Source organism: Alosa pseudoharengus, unplaced genomic scaffold (genome assembly GCF_046254945.1).
Source record: "Alosa pseudoharengus isolate Yale_2024_CS ecotype anadromous, Long Island Sound unplaced genomic scaffold, YU_APseudo_1.1 YU_APseudo_1.1_scf_9, whole genome shotgun sequence".
NCBI classification, from domain to species: domain Eukaryota; kingdom Metazoa; phylum Chordata; class Actinopteri; order Clupeiformes; family Clupeidae; genus Alosa; species Alosa pseudoharengus.
The window spans coordinates 31,075,060-31,092,984 of NW_027468881.1; the positions used below are offsets into that span (position 1 = coordinate 31,075,060).

Here is a 17,925-nt window from a genome sequence, read left to right on the forward strand (position 1 = left end):
CTAGGAAATTGGCGTCATTTGGCCTCTACAGGGGGCGCTGCAATACAGGAAGTGAGCTTGTATCTCAGCAATGCTTTGATGTATGAAGTCCAAACTTGGTACAGGGACTTGGTATCTGATTGTGAGGACACAGTAGGAAATTGGCATCATTTGGCCTCTATAGGAGGCGCTGTAATACAGGAAATGGGCTCATATCTCAGCAATGCTTCGTTGTATGAAGTCCAAACATTATACATGGACATATTAGCTGATTGTGAGGACATGCAAGGAAAGTGGTCTCATTTGGCCTCTAGGGGTGTTGCAATAAAGAAAGTGAGCTCACATCTCGGCAACACTTTGGTGTATGAAGTCCAAACTTGGTAGACGGACATGGGAGCTGATTGTAAGAATGCACAAGGACATTGGTGTAATTTGGCCTCTAGGGGCGCTGTAACAAAGTAAATGAGCTTATTTCTCAGCCGTTCTTTATCCAATTGCCATCAAACTTGCTGTGAGTGCTTGCTCATGCCATTGCAACGCCATTCCTGCTATAGCGCACTGCTTGGCCCCCACATTGCTGCTTGCAGCTATATTTTATTCTTATTCTTTCTTTTTTATACACTCTTTTATTTCTTAGACAAATTACTGTATATGAAGAGCCTTTCATTAGTAATCTAGATAGTTAGGCCTATTCAAAGGCCTATTCAAATAGGCCCACATAGTGGGGCTTGATTACAACCTTGTTATGGGAGAACATTTTTACATGTTAAAAATGTTATTAAAAATGACTATCGGCCGATATATCGGTTGTCAGTGTTTGAATAACTCAAATATCAAAATTGTTTATCAGCCTTCAAAATCCCATATTGGTCAGGCTCTAGGAGATGGAGACAAATTGACATACACACCAAATGGGCACACACACACACACACACATTCACACACACACACACACACACACACATGCGCGCAAGCGTAAGCACACAGGAGCACACACACACAGGCACGCACAAGCATACACAAAAGTTGCAAGAGTAGGGGGTGAGGAGATGGAGACAAATTGACAAGCGGGAGAGGATGAACCGGCGGTCATATTTTGTACCGCTATGCGGTACATCTAGTTTCTTTCGATTTCAACAGACTGAGCGTGGCTTATTATACAGTGTGATGCATTAAAATATAGGGCTACCACAAGATAATAACTAATACATAAGCTACCACCAATTCACGGTCATCCATCCACAAAGATTAACAGCCCTTACTTTAATGCAAATTGGATTAAGCATCACAGCATCAACAAAGTTTGCGGCATTGTAAAAAAAGGTATTTCAGAAGCAATTATTAAGCCATAGACGAAGATGTGCTGTGGATTTCAGCTCTCCTTCATCTCCCGGTTGCAGCGATTACTCTGAGACCGTTCGCGCACATTTAATGTACCTAAACAACACTGTTTCAACACTGTCCTTTACTGGAAATGATTTTCACACTTTCAGATCACATCCGATCCAGAAACTCACATCTGGCACTGTCTGCTGAACTTGCACAGAAACATCAACATAGACATAACCAGCTTTTTAAAATTGTTTTGAAAACTAAACATTTAGACTATTTTAGCACAAATTATGAGATTATTTGCCGATTTTTAATCATTCTTGACAAAATAAAAATATATTAAAAGTTTTTTGTTTTTTTGAAGAAAAGTTTTGGGTGGGCCTGTTGAAAAGTGGGTGCGCCTTGACCCTTCAGGGCCACCCATAACGCCGTGCCTGTAGATTACATTATCTGAAGATAACTCAAACTAGCCTGTCATGGCTACTGAGGATTTGAAGGAGAAGCTGTAAATGTAATGCACAGTTGTTAATTTTTTTTAAATTATTAAATACTTTTAAAAAGTCTTCACACTTTTTGATTTTTTTTATCCTGCATCTGGGATGTGCACAATGACCTTCTCTAACCAGAGTTTGGATTTTTGACTTATTGGAAACGAACATTCAATTATTGTGTCATTTGTCACACATGCAATGGCATGCCACCTGCAGGGGTGACTCAATTTAGTCATTCATATTTGTTTTGTTTTTAATAAACCATGTTACTGTAGATAATAGGGCTGATAATTGTAAATATATACCAGCCACTATGGATGATAGACTAAATTGTTTGTTTGTATCCTTGTTTAGGTTGTCTTACCATTGTTGGCTAAAAGGATCCTGGAAAATGTTTAATATTTTTGCTCAGATGTTCTTTTTTTTTTTATACAACCTGACCCTGAGGTTGTGAAATTGGAGTTTAACATAGCTCTATGTTATTTACCATAAACCCATATATCTATAAACTTTAACCTCATTGGCCATTTTGGCCAAGTCAGTCTGTTTCCCCTTTTTCTCAGGAAACATTTTATTCACGTGTCCTCCTGTGAATTGATCCACCTTGGGGACTGGCATAACCATAATTATTGTTTCTTATCTTGATTTAGAGAGAGAGGAGAGAGAGAGAGAGAGAGAGAGAGAGAGAGAGAGATGATTTTCCCCGGTGTTTCTGGAAGTACAAGTCATAATGTGACATATCAGAAGTGTGTGTCGATATTTTAAGAAAGTATGACTCATTTGTGGGCTACACCTCTTCTGCTGTAAAGGGCACTAGGATAGCAACTGTTCTACATTATTAGAAACACATTGCCCCTCCCTCACACAGGAAGGAGAGCAGAGTGGGTGGGGTCAAAGAGCCAACTCAGGGGAGATCAACAAGGAAGCGCGCAGCTCAAAAGAAACATTTAGCTTCTTAACTTTCACACAACCAACAACTGGTCCCTTTCCAGAAAGGTAATGTAAACTACATTTAATTCCACATTGTGTATACATGTATAAGGAAAACCGAATGGCTTCTCTTTCTTTCTTTACTCAGTTCCTTTTTTCTGCTGAGTGGAAACTCTGAGTTGAAACACTTTCAAAAGAGTGAATATCCAATCATGAAGTTTGTTGTTGTTATTGCTGTTGTTTTACAGCTGTCAGCTATCTGTCAGTAATAAATAGGAATTTTAAAAAAGAGTGCTTTGGATAGGTTGAATTTGCTTAGACAGTATGCAGTTCTTTTAACACTGATACATACTATAAGTCCACATGTCAGGGCATATCACCTCTCAGGAATGTATTTATATCTAAGTCAATAAGTGCTGGCTTGCTGACAGTCCACACAGAACAGCCCCTTTTCCTTGTTCAATTGGTTTGATTTACCTTCCCGTTTAAAGATAAAGGCAATTAGTATGTCCTAGGTGCACTGAATTCACCCTGCATCATTTTCAGAATTAATTGATTGGATGGAGTAATGGACTGGAACAGTATCTTGCTGAAACAAACCAAATCTCCTTCAGAAAGACAAAGTTTCCTTTACCTTCCATGCAAGAGAGGATTGACCAAACATCAAGTAAACATTCACTGAATGTATTTCACTTGTGTGGTCAATGTGTGTTCAAATGTTTAGCTACAGTAATTGCCGTGTAATAACGGATCTCAGAGATGTATTTTTCTGTCATTTCATACAGCTCCGTCATGCTACTGACAGCCAATAAAAGCACTGGACCTTGGATTACTCTAGCACTGTTTTTTGCAAGCTTCCTGTGTCCCGTTTTGGCTTTCAAAATATGTGCATTCAATGTCCGAAGCTTTGGAGACTCTAAATCAACCGATGCCACGGTCATGGACACTCTGATTCGAGTGAGTGTAACCCACACATTTGTGGCATTGTGGCTATTGTATTCTTTTTTATATTATATTATATATATATATATATAAATTGATGAATTTGAGGATAATTTTATGAGTTTTCAATGTAATGAGTGGCACGGTTTACAGCAGTTTCACTGGTGTATAGACAGATGAAGATCAGAGCATGAAGGGACTTCCTGTTATTAAGAAATGTGATGTGAATTTAAGATAAAATTGAAGTGAAAGTAGAAACTGAGAATCAAGAGACTGTGTAAAATGCTTTGCTAAAACTACTCTGTTCAAAATGTGTGTGCAATGTTTGTGCAGATCCTGTCTAGGTGTGACATTGCCTTACTTCAGGAAGTGAGAGACAGCAAAGGAAAAGCCATTCCCATCCTGCTTGCTGCACTGAATAGGTATAATGCCATCAACAGTCAGCCACACAGACACGAATCCAGTGATGGCTGGTTAAAGCTTGCATGGCATCAGTTCAGTCTGCTAACCCCAGAATGATTTCCTGTTTTAATCTCAGGTTTGACTCTGTACACACTTATGACGCTGTGGCCAGTGAGCGTCTTGGTAGGACTTCTTATCAGGAACAGTATGTGTTTGTGTACAGGTGAGAGAAGACACTTCTGTGTCAGGACCACATGGGACTATATCTGAGTTTAAATAAGTACACTCTTAAAACAAATGTGTTGAAAATAACACAACTTTTTAACACAAATCTATGTCTAGATAGGGACAACACAGTTTGTGTTGTTTCTAACACATTCAGTTTAAGAGTGTATTTATGTAGCCTACATACTCATTTCATATGATCTCATCAAATTATGCTTTTCTAATCAACTTAACAAGCAGTCCCTTTACTCAATTCCCTCTTGCAGGACAGATACGGTCAGTGTGAAAGATCAATATCAGTATCCTGACACACAGAAAGGGGACGAGGATGCTTTTGCTAGAGAACCGTTTGTGGTGTGGTTCCGAGCACCGAGGACAGGTATGTAGTCTTAAGATTGAATACCATGCATCTCAGTGATACTATAGTATGTCCACTTTGTGGCTTTTCAGTTTGATTGCATTGACTATTTAGAACTTTAATGGTAATACGGTCTAGTAATGCAAAACTTTTTTGAACAGTTCTGGGGGAGTTTGTGCTCATACCACAACACACATCTCCTACCAATGCCACAAAAGAGATCGATGAACTCTACGATGTCTTTGTAGCCATAAAAAAGAAATGGAGGGTGGAGGTGAGTCAGGGAATCTGGAGATATATTTTGTTCTGTCCTCCCACAACTCAGACTGTCCTTTAAAGTCGATGTATGTTTATCCTGTAGAATGTGATGCTCCTGGGTGACTTTAATGCTGCCTGTGGGTACGTAGCAAAAAAGAACCGCAAGAACATCCGCCTCTACTCTGACACCTCGTTCATCTGGTTGATCGGGGATGACGTAGACACCACGGTGAAAGAAACAACCGACTGTGCTTATGATCGGTAATATGACATACTGTAACCCTCCCGTGTGGGAAAATTCATTCGAATGTAGTATTTATTATGTTTGTTAAGACCAGAGGCGGACAGAGTACACAGCTTTATTACTTGAGTAAAAGTACAGATACCCTTTGCTCAATTTTACTCAAGTACAAGTAAAAGTACAACAGTCAGATGCCTACTTAAGTAAAAGTACTGAAGTACTTGTTTTTAAAAGTACTTGAGTATCAAGAGTACAAGAGTAGCCTACATTTTCTAAATATTGCATTACTACTGCCACAGTGCTTACATTTATGTACAGAAACGTCCTACATGGAGTTATGAAAAATTGTAATGTTAGTACTGGAGAATGTAAAAGGAATTGAAAGTAAAATCAAGTCATTTTCATCTTTTTACCATGTTGCCAGGGATGGGCAGTATTTCTAATACATGTATTTAAAATATGTATTTCAAATACAAAATACTATTTTGTAATTGAAACACTTGAAGCGAAAACTATCATTAACTTGTTCAGAAAGTTGAAATAGCCTGGCGAGGTGGGGCCACAGGTTGGCACATTCCCGGGATGGACCTGTTGCGTCTTCGTCCATTGTTTCGTCCATGGTTTCCTCTCTTATCTAAATCTGACCATGGAGTTGACTTTGGCGGAAAGCTGAAGGTGATTGCTGATAGGCTGTCCCAATCAGTGACGCCTGCACAATCCAATCACGTTTGAGAGGGAAACTACAAATTGAGATTTTTATTTTTTCCTTTTTTTTAAGTAACTGGTACTCACAGTTATGGATAGAAATGTAGTGGAGTAAAGAGTACAATATTTGCCTCTCAAATGTACTTGAGTAAAACCATGAGTACTCCCCAAAAATGATACTTGAGTAAAGTATAGATCCCTCAAAATTGTACTCAAGTACTGTACTCAAGTAAATGTACTCCGTTACTGTCCGGCTCTGGTTAAGACACATAATAATGACCTCTTTCAGATACAATAAGATATTCCATTTATGAAATATATATGCAAGCTCTTTACAACAGATTCATCATGCAAGTAGTTATTGTACAATAAATGTATGCAATTATGCTTACTCTGTTATATTTACTCTACAGCTTTTCCATATGGCCACACATTTTATCAACATAATGTATAACTATTTAAAATGCAATTAAGATCCATTTGACTTTCTTCAGGATCGTCATCCATGGAGAGAACTTTGCCCAAGGCATTGTTCCCTATTCAGCAGGTGCTTTCAACTTCGCTAATAAGTATAGTCTGACTGAGGAGCAGGTAAGTGAACATTTTTGAAGGCTATTTGAGTGGTTCACTAAATCCCAGGCTCAGTCTCAGTGAAAAGAGTAATGAGGGCTACATTTTATTAGAAAGTGGTGTTTAAATCAACATGTTCCACTTCTGTAACGTCATTATAGCTATAACTATGGTATGTTACTGCCATAACTGTTACTTTATCATGGGGCAACTTTATATTTCAGTTCTTTTTTGTCCAGAATTTATCTTTTGATTTATTCATTGTGCTTAAACAAAACAAACCCCAGGGCAATGCTATGACTTTCTGTCGAAAGAGGGATTCTTATATAACGCAGCATTTATGTGCTTCTGTAATATGATAAGGAATATTAAACAAGAAAAGCCCTTTTTGAACACTAGGACCCAGTGGTGCTTGTCAGCATCATCTGACCACAGCTCAACCATCAGACTCAACAGGGTTATATATAATTTCTTCTACAAAACTGCTTTCTGAAAAAAGAAGTGAGACTACACTCAGTTTACTTTACACAGGGGCGTCGGATTGGGGGTAAAACCACTACTGATTATTAGGGGCCCAAGGGGAGAGAGGGCCCTTGAAAAGTCTGGAATATATTTTATTTTACCTGGGTTGAGGAACATGCGGGCCCATCAGGACTGCCTATGCAGGGGCCCAGGATCTTGTGCTACGCCCCTGACTTTACAGTCCACATGCACAAGGGGAGTGGACAGACCAAAGGCTCTCAATCTGAATCTGTAGAAAGTCTGAATGGAAACATGTACTTGGATCCTTTTATCCCCTCCTTGTGAAACATTACCAATGGGTCAACAGCTGTGCCACAGATGCTTACAAACACATAAGTAGAGGTGTCATCATGTAAACCAATGATAGTCACAACCAGAGTGCACAAGTGGTCCACATGAGCCTCTGGCTCTCTATAGTCTATCCTGTGGACGTGCCTTTTTGAGCCTGCTTGGCAACACGGTCGGTCACACAGCCCCCCGCATCATGTCACGGTTCTTCTCCACACAGGCTCTCGGTGTTAGTGACCACTACCCCGTGGAGGTGGACCTAAGAGACGGAGGGCTGAGGGCAGCCCCAACTCCCCACCTCCTCCTCGCTGCTCTGTGTTTACTTACGACTTCGCTTGTAAGCACACTGAACGACTGAGAAGGAGAGAGAGAGACTGCCTGGACAATTGTTCCCAAAGAGCCCAATCTGACGGGTGGAATTTGCACTGAAGCTGAGGATATATTAATGGATTTGAGGATGAATGCTGGTCATATTTTTGAAGAGAAGAGATATTTTTTATATTATAAGTTTTACCCATCACTAGGATCCACATTTTTTTCCATTGGTTTATTAATATGCTGACTTTGAAATGATGCTGCTAAACAGCTTAGTATCAAGCGCATATCAATACTATAAAGGAATTAATTGGTATCTTGTCAGTATTTAAGTGTATGAGCTAGGTATATAAGGTATTTAAGATTTACAAACATTTATTTGTGAGTGTTTAAACAGAGCTAAGGAAATATTATCCTTGTGTCTTTTGTCTAGCATAATATTTTTTGGTGGCTTGCGATTGCACAAAATGTTATGCTGACATTTGTAAGATTTCACTTGCAGCTATTCTTCATAATTATAAATGTGTGTATCTATTTGTTTTATGTTTATTTTATTTCTTTGAATAATAATAACTACATGTCCATTTTGAATTGACAACTCAACACCAATTCAATACAACCACTAGCCTGAATCAGACTAGCAAACCTGAATACACTGCACTTTTTCCATTCGTTTCTATCTTGTTAGCCTCTTCAGTAAACCATCTACTGGATTACAGTTGGCTAATGCATTGGCTTCTGCCTTCTGGCATATAAAGCACAAATTCCATGCTTATCTGTTTCTGTTTAGTTGTCTTCTCTTATTGATACAATGTAATCAGTTTCGCAACTAGAAGGCTGATATAGTGAGTAAACTGGGTAGGCCTACAGTATTATTTGATTCAAATATTTGTGTTTATTTGCAAATAGGGGGGGTTACAAGGTTGTGATATTTTCGACGTCCTAATTAGTACACTAGGAAACTTACATCTAGCTCCACACTAAAGAAACAACTGACTGAATCAGAGCTAAAGAAAATGTGTTGGTGTACATGTTTAACAGACATACATAATTTCTTCCAGACTAATAAATATCCTATTTTCCTCGTCTCTTGCTTACTCCTTTGCTCCGAAGTCAGCAATAAGACATGTTGAGATTGGAGTTATTAGATTGATGCTCTGAGCCTGTGGTAAAAAGCACACTGGCTTAAACTGTCGCTCCATTTCTCTGTAGGCAGAGGAGGTGAGTGACCACTACCCTGTGGAAGTGGAACTGAGGGTGAGAGTTCCTGGGCAGGGTCAGCAGAGAGTGATGTCCCCTCTGGTCAGAAATATGCTGAAGGTCCCAGCTATACTGGCCAAAAGGCTCATTCAGGGCCTTATAGCCTTCTTCAACTCCACGATGCAGAACATCACCATTGTGTAAGCTATATATAGCTAGGTTTTGCACAGCTGTGGCTAGTAAAGGCACACTGACTTTGAGGTGATCTGTCTCTTGCTTGCACTTTGATGAAAACATACGCCATACCACAACTGTGTGTACTGTAGCCTATGAAGCCAGTATTTTCAGTTCCCATGTCACACACGCTTCACTTGAAATGTGGGCTTCCTCTGACATGAGTAGCGCCCTTTGGTGGTACACTTGGTTGTACATGTTATTTGATGTTTAAATTGCAGGTTTAATTCTCAGGGAAGATGAGCACTAAAATCTTACAATGCATGCAAGGGAAGTATTTTAATTAGATGTATTTGAAATACATATTTAATTACTTTAGCATATTTTGTTATTTGTATATTGTAATAACTTGAGGGATTATTTCATAAAAGTCGATCTTTTTTCTCTCCAAATAAGCCAAAATACCATCGCTCAGTTAAATATACTATAACCATGACAATAGGCTATGCTTATCCCCATAGTAAAATATTTTGCCATGTTTTCTGATGTTGGCAATGGCAATGTCAAGGTTAGACACACGAAATCATGTGACACACCCGTAGACTGGGCTCCCTGCATTTGTTTTTAATTTTCATTGTCCCATTTACTGTCAACAAGGGCCAATCATGTTACATTTGTTTGAAATGCAGTTTTGACTCAATTAAGGCCTTCCTATAATATCTTCTGTGTTTTTGCTTTTATTTTGCATCTTACTTTTCAAAATGTGCATTTGCTTCATGGACTTACAGCAGATCAGTCTATTCACATCAGTATTATGTAGAGTAGCCTAGCCCAGCGGTTTTCAAAGTGGGGGCCGCGAGGGGGTGCCAGGGGGGCCTCAGCAAGTTGGAAGGAAAAATATAAGCAACAAATAAATACATTTGAAAATGTTAAAATATACCTATTACTATGAGGGTTGTCATGCAATGCCATTATAATAATGTGTCGCATATCTGAACATTATATTTTCCATGATAATGACTGGGAATAATAGTAGGGTGATAGCTCTACTATTGCAGAGAGCCCCAAATACAATTTTTACACACTGTATGCTCCATCACGAAGTGTTTGTGGCTAAAATAATTATTAGGATTAGCTTAATGTATTTTTATATTTGCCGTAGTATTCTCGATGGGTTTAATAACACATCACGGGGGTCCTTGGCCAGAACCTAGTGGTATTTGGGGGGCCTTGTCGTGGAAAAGTTTGGGAACCCCTGGCCTAGCCTTATGTTACTGATGCTCTAAGAAGAACATAGAGTGTTTTGACATTTCAGTAATAAAAAGACTTATAAAAGACTAGCCTGTTGTGTGGGTATTTTTGTATTTTCAAATGACTAATTAGGGTACTTTTATTTGAATGAAATACATTTTTCACATCAGTATTTTATTCTGTTACATTTCATGAGCCAGTATTCGTAGTTTGTAACAAAATAGTTTTTGATGTATTCGTGCCCACCTTTGCATGTTCACATAGAATTGGTAGACATGTATTGACTCAAAAGCACCTAATTCTACCATCCAAAACTCCACATTCACTCATATCTCATCAGTCTAGGGCAGGGGTGGGCAACTAATTTCCCCAAGGGGCCACATGACAAACTGGGACTGTTGAGGAGGGCCGGACCCAAAATACCGAACTCAAGTCTGAACTCAATTCTGTTCAATTCTATTCTGTTCTTGTATAACATTAAGTAAATAATATGGTTTTGTTTACTAGTCGTAAGAACAGATGAAAATGTGAGGGAGACAAAGGAAAAACACCAATATTTAATCTATGTCCAGTATTTAATCCTCATTCTCGAAAATAATTTTTTGACATTGACATTTTTTTCAGTTTTCAAAGACTGATATAAAAAAGTACTACAATATCTATATAATTAGGCTAGGTCATGAAAATGTGAAGGAGTCAGTACTACCGATAGGCCTGTGCCACCATTTCATCAACACTCAGCAATATTTCATCATTAAATCATTACCATCATTAAATTAACTATATGCAGAATTAGACTACGAAAATGTGGAGCAGACAATAGTAGGCTGCCATTAGTTAATCAACATGCACAAAGAAAACTATTTTTAAAATGTAGGCTATGTTTTTGCTTTAACTTTATGCACATAACTGTGATTGGTCAACTCGCTCTGTGTGTTGAGCCGGCTGCTTCAAGCAACCTGTGGGTAGTAGCATCATACTAGTTCGCTAACATAAGCTTTGCAAATAAACTCAGACATATTTTGGTTACAATTACGGGTTATCCGATTGTAAACTGTCTATCTGCCAGTAACGTTTTGAAATGAACACTTCGTATCGCCAACGAGCAGCAGTAGGAGTTCGTTTGCGGTGGTGAGCGACGCAGACATAAGAGACACAAAACTTTGAAAGGTTTACGCCGACGTAAAGGCAACTGCATTGTGTCGACGCAGAAGCATATTCTATTCACCAGCAGATCAGTAAGGGTGTATACGTCGTATGCATCCACGCACAAATGTATGGGCGTACAAATAGCAGTCGCTTTCAAAATAAAAACAACGATATTGATTTGCATGCATTATCTCTATGCTAGGCTCTTGACTATTGTTCTTTCACGGACCTTACGCGGGCCGGTCAGGGAAAGCCCACGGGCCGTATGTTGCCCATGTATGGTCTAGGGCAGTGGTTTTCAAACTTTTTCTGTCAGTCATGAATTTCCAAGCTCTACCTGACCCCATCAACCCGACAAAATGGTAACGTTAAAACATTTTGGTCCAAGTTACATTTCCCGTCTCAGGTGTTATTTTAACTCATATGTCGATCTGTTTATGACTAGTATGTTTATGTGTGGCTACATTATTTTGAATATATGACCTTTTGAATATATGAAGGGCACTAAAAAACTAATTTTGCACACCACCCGTCATGTCTCTATTCCCCACCCCACACCTTGAGAACCACTGTTCTAGGGTCACACCCTATTTTTTCACTTGATGAAACATGGTTGTCTGCACAGCAGGTCACATGCAGAGCCGGACAGTAACGGAGTACATTTACTTGAGTACAATTTTGAGGGATCTCGAGTATCATTTTTGGGGAGTACTCATGACTTTACTCAAGTACATTTGAGAGGCAAATATTGTACTCTTTACTCCATTACATTTCTATCCATAACTGTGAGTACCAGTTACTTAAAAAAAGGAAAAAAGAAAAATCTCAGAAACCCTATTACAAAATTGTATTTTGTATTTGAAATACATATTTTAAATACATGTATTAGAAATACTGCCCATCCCTGGCAACATGGTAAAAAGATGAAAATGACTTGATTTTACTTTCAATTCCTTTTACATTCTCCAGGGTACTAAAATTAAAAATTTTCATAACTTCATGTAGGACGTTTCTGTACATAAATGTAAGCACTGTGGCAGTAGTAATGCAATATTTAAAAACTATAGGCTACTCTTGATACTCAAGTACTTTTAAAAACAAGTACTTTTACTTAAGTAGGCATCTGACTGTTGTACTTTTACCTGTACTTGAGTAAAATTGAGCAAAGGGTATCTGTACTTTTACTCAGGTAATAAAGCTGTGTACTCTGTCCGCCTCTGGTCACATGAAATCTGACTTAAATTCTGATGTATAAGTTCCATGCGACTTCCACTCCAATTTTGACCAACATGACAGAATTTTGCACCATTCCAAAATCGCGTTTACATGGAGTACCATGGAAGTCGGGAGCATGCTCTCTAATATGGTTTACAGTATCACTCAGCAGAAATGGAAAAGAGCTTAAGGCAGTCAAGCCTGTTGCGTACATTTGTTTAGCGCATGCAGGTCAGTCCAGGATCCGTCAACAGTCCACACTGATATTAGCCACATTACCAATAAAAATAAAAATCCAGAATTGTGCAGGAAGACCTTGCGATCCTAGCCATAGACTGACTACACTGAAAAGTCTTCCTCTGAGACACATAACAATCACTGAAAAATCATTCTGCCATCCAAACATTCCCATTAGTCGCCGTTTGTGCTACAGTGGCCTCACAAAGAAACAAGACAAGAGTAACCAAAAGATTTTTGTTTATTATTTATTGAATGATCACCCTGCTGTGAGCCAGAGTGCACTCAGATGCTGACATTTAGTGGACTGTGTGCAGTGCCTTCCAGCGCTTCAGGGGTCCGTGGCTGGGGATGTATTTCACCCCGCAGCCGTCTGGGATCAGGCGCTTCTCCTGCAGCATTTCGTCGAAGTCCTCAGCGTTGAACTTGGTGAAGCCGTACTTCTTGGACATGTGGATCTAGAAAGTAATAATGAGCATGAGGATCAGGATTTAGGAAGGATCTCTTGACAGGGTTCCCACACCATCTTAAAGATAAACTCCAAGGACTTTTAGAACTTTGCAAGCCCCAATTCCATCTAACTCAAGGACACAAATGCATAACTGACAAGTTGTCTCAATGGTCCCTTTCAAGGCTTGGCACTGCACAGCCAAGCGCATACACAAACCAAAGAGTCACTGTCTGCAGCCCTTGCACACCAGAAAAGGACAGCAACCAAACTGGTCGGCTTAATAAGCTGCAGGTAACTTCAACAACCACAAACAAATGCAAAAATACTGAATTTTAGAAATACCTTCTGGCGTCCAGGGAACTTGAACTTTGCCCTCCTCAGAGCCTCAATGATGTGCTCCTTGTTGGCAGCCTTGGTGCGCACGGACATGATCACCTGACCAATGTTCACGCGAGCCACGGTACCCTGGGGCTTTCCAAAAGCACCACGCATCCCTGTCTGGAGCCTGAGTTGGGAGACCGGAAACATTTGAATGACTTGATACGACAGTACAGCATCACCCCCATGTAGAAGGGTCACTTCCACTCACAGAAAGGCTACACGAGTAATAATCCTACCCTATGTTACGGCAGAGTGTCAGAACACTTGCATGTAAGCATTATATTTGGAAGAGAAGTGAGCTAGGTCAACAGCACACCAATTTAAATCTACCCACAAGCTTAACGCTGTATCAGTGGTCCCTTTCTCCATCTAGCACTGCCCAGCTAGACACATACACAAACCAGAGGATTGCTGTCTGCAGCCCTTGCACACCAGGACAGTACATCAACTAAACTGGTCGGCTTAATAAGCTGCAGGACCCCCAACATTCACCAAGGTGGACAGAACACACACACTAGGCCTTTGGATTTGGGTGTAGAGGGAATTGATTTAGTACCCAATTTCTCCTGAGACTGGTGGGCCAAACTCACCTATCAGCTCCGGCACAGGATAACATTTTGTTGATGCGGATGACATGGAACGGGTGAAGGCGCATACGGATGTGGAACCCATCCTTGCCGCAGGTCTTCACCATGTACTTGTTAGCACAGATACGGGCAGCCTCAAGAGCTGGGGAAAGGGCAGATTCATTGGTTTTAATTTCAAGAGTTTGAAAACTTGAGTGACCACACGTCATTCCACTCTACTAGCAAATGCAACTCAACCAGAGGCCAATTTAAACAGATCTACTCTTACAACTCACTAAAAAGGCTTAACATTATGCTGAAATCAACTTGGATACTTATCAATTTCCTGAACAAATCTTCCACAACACAATTGTGCTGATAACTGAGGAAAGTTGGTTCTCATTTTGCACACACACAAATGGCCTGAACTCACCTTCTGAAGACAGCTGCTCATACTCATCAGATACCATGTGACCACACAGGGGGAACTCATCCACCTTAGCCTTCTTACGGCCCAAATCAAAGATCCTGATCTTGGGATCTGTTTAACAAGGTGATAAGTGTAAAGTTATTAGGATTTATTCGCTACACACATATTAAGTAAGAATAGGTCAACAGCACACCAATTTAAATCTATCCACAAGCTAGGAATTGTATCAGTGGTCCCTTTCTCCGTCTAGCACTGCCCAGCTAGACACATACACAAACCAGAGGATTGCTGTCTGCAGCCCTTGCACACCAGGACAGTACATCAACTAAACTGGTCGGCTTAATAAGCTGCAGGACCCCAACATTCAAGGTGGACAGAACACTTACCAGGCACACCCCTACAGAAACGGGATTTGGGGTAGGGCTTGTTCTTGCAGTATCTGTAGCTGTAGAAAAAGAGAAAATGTTAAGTTGATTAAGGAATACAGTAGTGACCAGTTCAGACACTCACTTCCAACAAATTGAAACAATTTCAAGACAAAAGTAAAGTAGCCTTCTACATTAATTACTTAATGTTACTGCAAGTCCTGCTGCTCATCCATCACACCGTAAGTGCTACGCAAGGATCATGATGGCTAACCAGATCTTCACGATTTACTAGAATTTATTGGACTCCGAATATTTCCGTTGACCTAGCTTTCATTCACCGACTCACACAGTATCACTAACGTTACATGAACAGCTAGCAATTATCTAATGCTAGCCAAAAATCTAACTTCCACTGACTTTGATGAGTGGACTTAAGATAGACTCGTTTTGACATCAATTTTGGGTTATGGAATAAAGCGGACACCATCATAAATGACAATCTAAATCATCCGCAAAAACAGATAGTTATGAAACAATTATAGTTCCATCCATTACTAACCAAAAACTCAAACCATTGACAACACCCGAGGACCGCTAACATTAGCTTGCCCATTAAATTAGCCAGCTAACTTGCTAGCAAATCTTATGTCACAAACCTATTTGATTTCACCCAACTTCACTTGAAAGAAACTCTAACCAGTATTTGAAGGAGAATGTAAGGAACCTAATGTGTCCCTTGATGACATAAAACATGTGAACAACAAATAATCTTAAGTTTAGCGTATACAGCTCCACATGGTCCGATCAGAAGGCCCTGCCATTTTCATTCGACTCCCTAACGTTACGTGTGTCTATGTTAAACTTGTAGCTAGGTATGTAACTCACCAGCGGGCTGGCCGGCGACCCATGGTTGCGGTCTGCAATAAACACACGATAAACGACAATATTAGAGAAAATAGGGACCACGAATGTTGAAAATAGTGAAATTTTTAGTATTTTCCCGAAGAGCGACTATCGCCGCGTTCTCACCACGCACTCACCTAATGGAGGAAAGGAAGAGTCAGCTACTTCCGCTGCGTCATATCATAAAGGCTACCAACCAGAGACGACAAAGTTAACAACCTTATATTAAATCATATTATATTTCTGTGTTTTGGATGGTATATACATTTATCAAAATGGTTAAAATAACTATAGTTTTACTGCTATATAAAAATATATCACGGTTTAAAACAAAGATTTATTATACATAAACCGGAAGTTATCTGGGAGTTGTCTGGGAGTTGTAGTTTTATTTTTTATTTTTATTATCCTGTTGTTGAAGAGTTTATTGCCATTTTCTGAAGTCATACTTCTGCATTCTGGGACCACAAATGATTGATGAAATAAGTCATTGTTTGGTTACAGAAACAGAGAGCATAAATAGTGAACACATTAAACAAGGTGACATTAGAACTTTCGATGAAAAAAGCACAAACTATCAACCATTTCGATTTTAGCCCACAAGAGGGAGACAGAGACCAGAGACAGAGAACAAGATCGTGTTGCCATCACCCCTTAACCTTATGATCTCATCCCTAAACTTTGGATAATGCAGAACAAATGTTTAAATGTAGGGCAGGAGCTGGGATCCAGTGACTCGTCGGTCCTTTGTTTCAACTTCACAGCATTTAAAATAATCCTACAGCAAATGCAAAAAGCCTATTGGATATAATAATCGTCACTTCATTTTATGATGTCATATTTTATTCATCTTTCAGTGATCTTTGGTCTAGTGAAATTGAGAATAGGTGTTTGTCACATTAGGTCACTTACTGTCTAGGATCTGAATGTTTGCTGTCTAAATGTTAAACCAGCCGTGGGATGACTGTCAGCTGATACCCCATGACTATTTTTTATGAACTACATGCATTATGCACATCATAGCACAACGTTGAAAAGAAAAGAACAGCACAGTAGCAATCAGTGTGGGTCTGTCTTTCTGAATGACATACAGCATCTGCTTTATTCAAACAGCAATGGAGTATCTGAAGTATTTGTAACATCTCCTTTTGCGTTCCAGGCTACAGTGGCAAGCATGCATACCTTACATGGGAGTGCAGTCAGGCTCCTTCAGCCAGCCATCTTTATTATTATTTGACATTTGCTGCTGCACTGGAAGTGGTCAAAATATTACTGATTACACAGTACACCCAGGCATCAAAGACAGCACTATGTTCTTCAAACATTTACCCCCACATTTAAACCTAGAAGCCGGATTTGGGATAGATTCGGCTCTGAACTTATTTAGATCCTGTTCCAATCCAGCTCATTACAGGCATAGAGCCATTCCAGGGTCATGATATCTGACTGAGAACATTCTCTCCTTGATTTTTGCTACTTAAATGCCTAAATATGAGGTAAAGGCATTCATCGTATCTTTGTTATGGTAAATAAGAGCTTGAGGAATTCGACAGACTAAACAATCTTGTTGACTTTTGTTGCAATTGAGGTCTTATGATCTCACATGGGCCGTTCTCTCTCTACCTAGATAGACAGATAGATAGATACATAGATAGATAGATAGGTACTTTCAAATAGGTAAATTCAAGGTCTCAGTAGTATACAGACATCACACACAACATGCACTTACAGCAGAAAAAGTAATATAAGTATATAAATATAAAAAACACTGAACAATAAACGACTGAACAATAAACAATAAAGACAGTAGAAGTACTAAAATACTAAAAATACTAAATATACTAAATCAAATATCCACATAGTGTGCTTAAGGATGAATAAGCATGAGCACAGTGACAGGACCTGATTTTCCCTCTGACATCACAGCTCTGTCATTTAGATAAACAGTCTGTTTGGAGGAAAATTGCTTTAGAGGTATTTATATTTATGATAGGTATTTTAGTTTTTTTTTACACCAAGCTTTGGGTGATGCTTCAGTGCCT

General features: G+C 39.4%; 2 protein-coding genes and 3 non-coding genes across 7 annotated transcripts; 1 reads left to right on the forward strand and 4 right to left on the reverse strand.

Moving 5' to 3' along the window:
• The first annotated feature begins 2,653 nt into the window (after window positions 1-2,653).
• dnase1l1 (deoxyribonuclease I-like 1) lies at window positions 2,654-10,237 on the forward strand. Of its 3 annotated transcripts, none has more exons than XM_076277143.1 (10): window positions 2,667-2,798; window positions 3,279-3,399; window positions 3,518-3,689; window positions 4,008-4,096; window positions 4,213-4,299; window positions 4,568-4,680; window positions 4,821-4,933; window positions 5,021-5,178; window positions 6,358-6,454; window positions 8,771-10,237. In XM_076277143.1, the coding sequence occupies exons 3-10, from the start codon at window positions 3,525-3,527 to the stop codon at window positions 8,960-8,962; spliced, it is 1,014 nt and encodes a 337-aa protein (XP_076133258.1). In that variant the 5' UTR covers window positions 2,667-2,798; window positions 3,279-3,399; window positions 3,518-3,524; the 3' UTR covers window positions 8,963-10,237. The 3 variants fall into 3 exon arrangements, with proteins under 3 accessions (XP_076133260.1, XP_076133258.1, XP_076133261.1); XM_076277146.1 differs by lacking the exon at window positions 8,771-10,237 and adding an exon at window positions 7,464-8,644 and having other exon boundaries at window positions 2,673-2,798; XM_076277145.1 differs by lacking the exon at window positions 3,279-3,399 and having other exon boundaries at window positions 2,654-2,798.
• A 2,770-nt stretch (window positions 10,238-13,007) lies between these two features.
• Window positions 13,008-16,012, reverse strand: rpl10 (ribosomal protein L10). The gene is made up of 6 exons (XM_076276292.1): window positions 15,866-16,012; window positions 14,999-15,057; window positions 14,616-14,723; window positions 14,207-14,345; window positions 13,578-13,740; window positions 13,008-13,242 (listed from the first exon to the last, which is right to left on the reverse strand). The coding sequence occupies exons 1-6, from the start codon at window positions 15,886-15,888 to the stop codon at window positions 13,084-13,086; spliced, it is 651 nt and encodes a 216-aa protein (XP_076132407.1). The 5' UTR covers window positions 15,889-16,012; the 3' UTR covers window positions 13,008-13,083.
• On the reverse strand, window positions 13,393-13,526 carry LOC143115662 (small nucleolar RNA SNORA70). The gene has a single exon (XR_012985265.1). It is a non-coding gene; the product is annotated as a small nucleolar RNA SNORA70 (small nucleolar RNA).
• Window positions 13,959-14,092, reverse strand: LOC143115661 (small nucleolar RNA SNORA70). Its single transcript, XR_012985264.1, has one exon. It is a non-coding gene; the product is annotated as a small nucleolar RNA SNORA70 (small nucleolar RNA).
• Window positions 14,832-14,965, reverse strand: LOC143115660 (small nucleolar RNA SNORA70). The gene has a single exon (XR_012985263.1). It is a non-coding gene; the product is annotated as a small nucleolar RNA SNORA70 (small nucleolar RNA).
• Window positions 16,013-17,925: the final 1,913 nt, after the last annotated feature.

What these genes read in the sequence shown, in the direction of transcription:
- dnase1l1 (XM_076277145.1), top strand. Translation starts at nt 3,525, where the DNA reads ATGCTACTGACAGCCAATAAAAGCACTGGACCTTGGATTACTCTAGCA. An exon ending in TCATGGACACTCTGATTCGA is followed by an intron (nt 3,690 to 4,007) that starts GTGAGTGTAACC and finishes ATGTTTGTGCAG; the next exon opens with ATCCTGTCTAGGTGTGACAT. An exon ending in AAAAGAAATGGAGGGTGGAG is followed by an intron (nt 4,934 to 5,020) that starts GTGAGTCAGGGA and finishes TTTATCCTGTAG; the next exon opens with AATGTGATGCTCCTGGGTGA.
- rpl10 (XM_076276292.1), bottom strand. Translation starts at nt 15,888, where the DNA reads ATGGGTCGCCGGCCAGCCCGCTG. An exon ending in TGAGCAGCTGTCTTCAGAAG is followed by an intron (nt 14,346 to 14,615) that starts GTGAGTTCAGGC and finishes CCCTTTCCCCAG; the next exon opens with CTCTTGAGGCTGCCCGTATC. An exon ending in TCCTGTGCCGGAGCTGATAG is followed by an intron (nt 13,741 to 14,206) that starts GTGAGTTTGGCC and finishes CTCCCAACTCAG; the next exon opens with GCTCCAGACAGGGATGCGTG.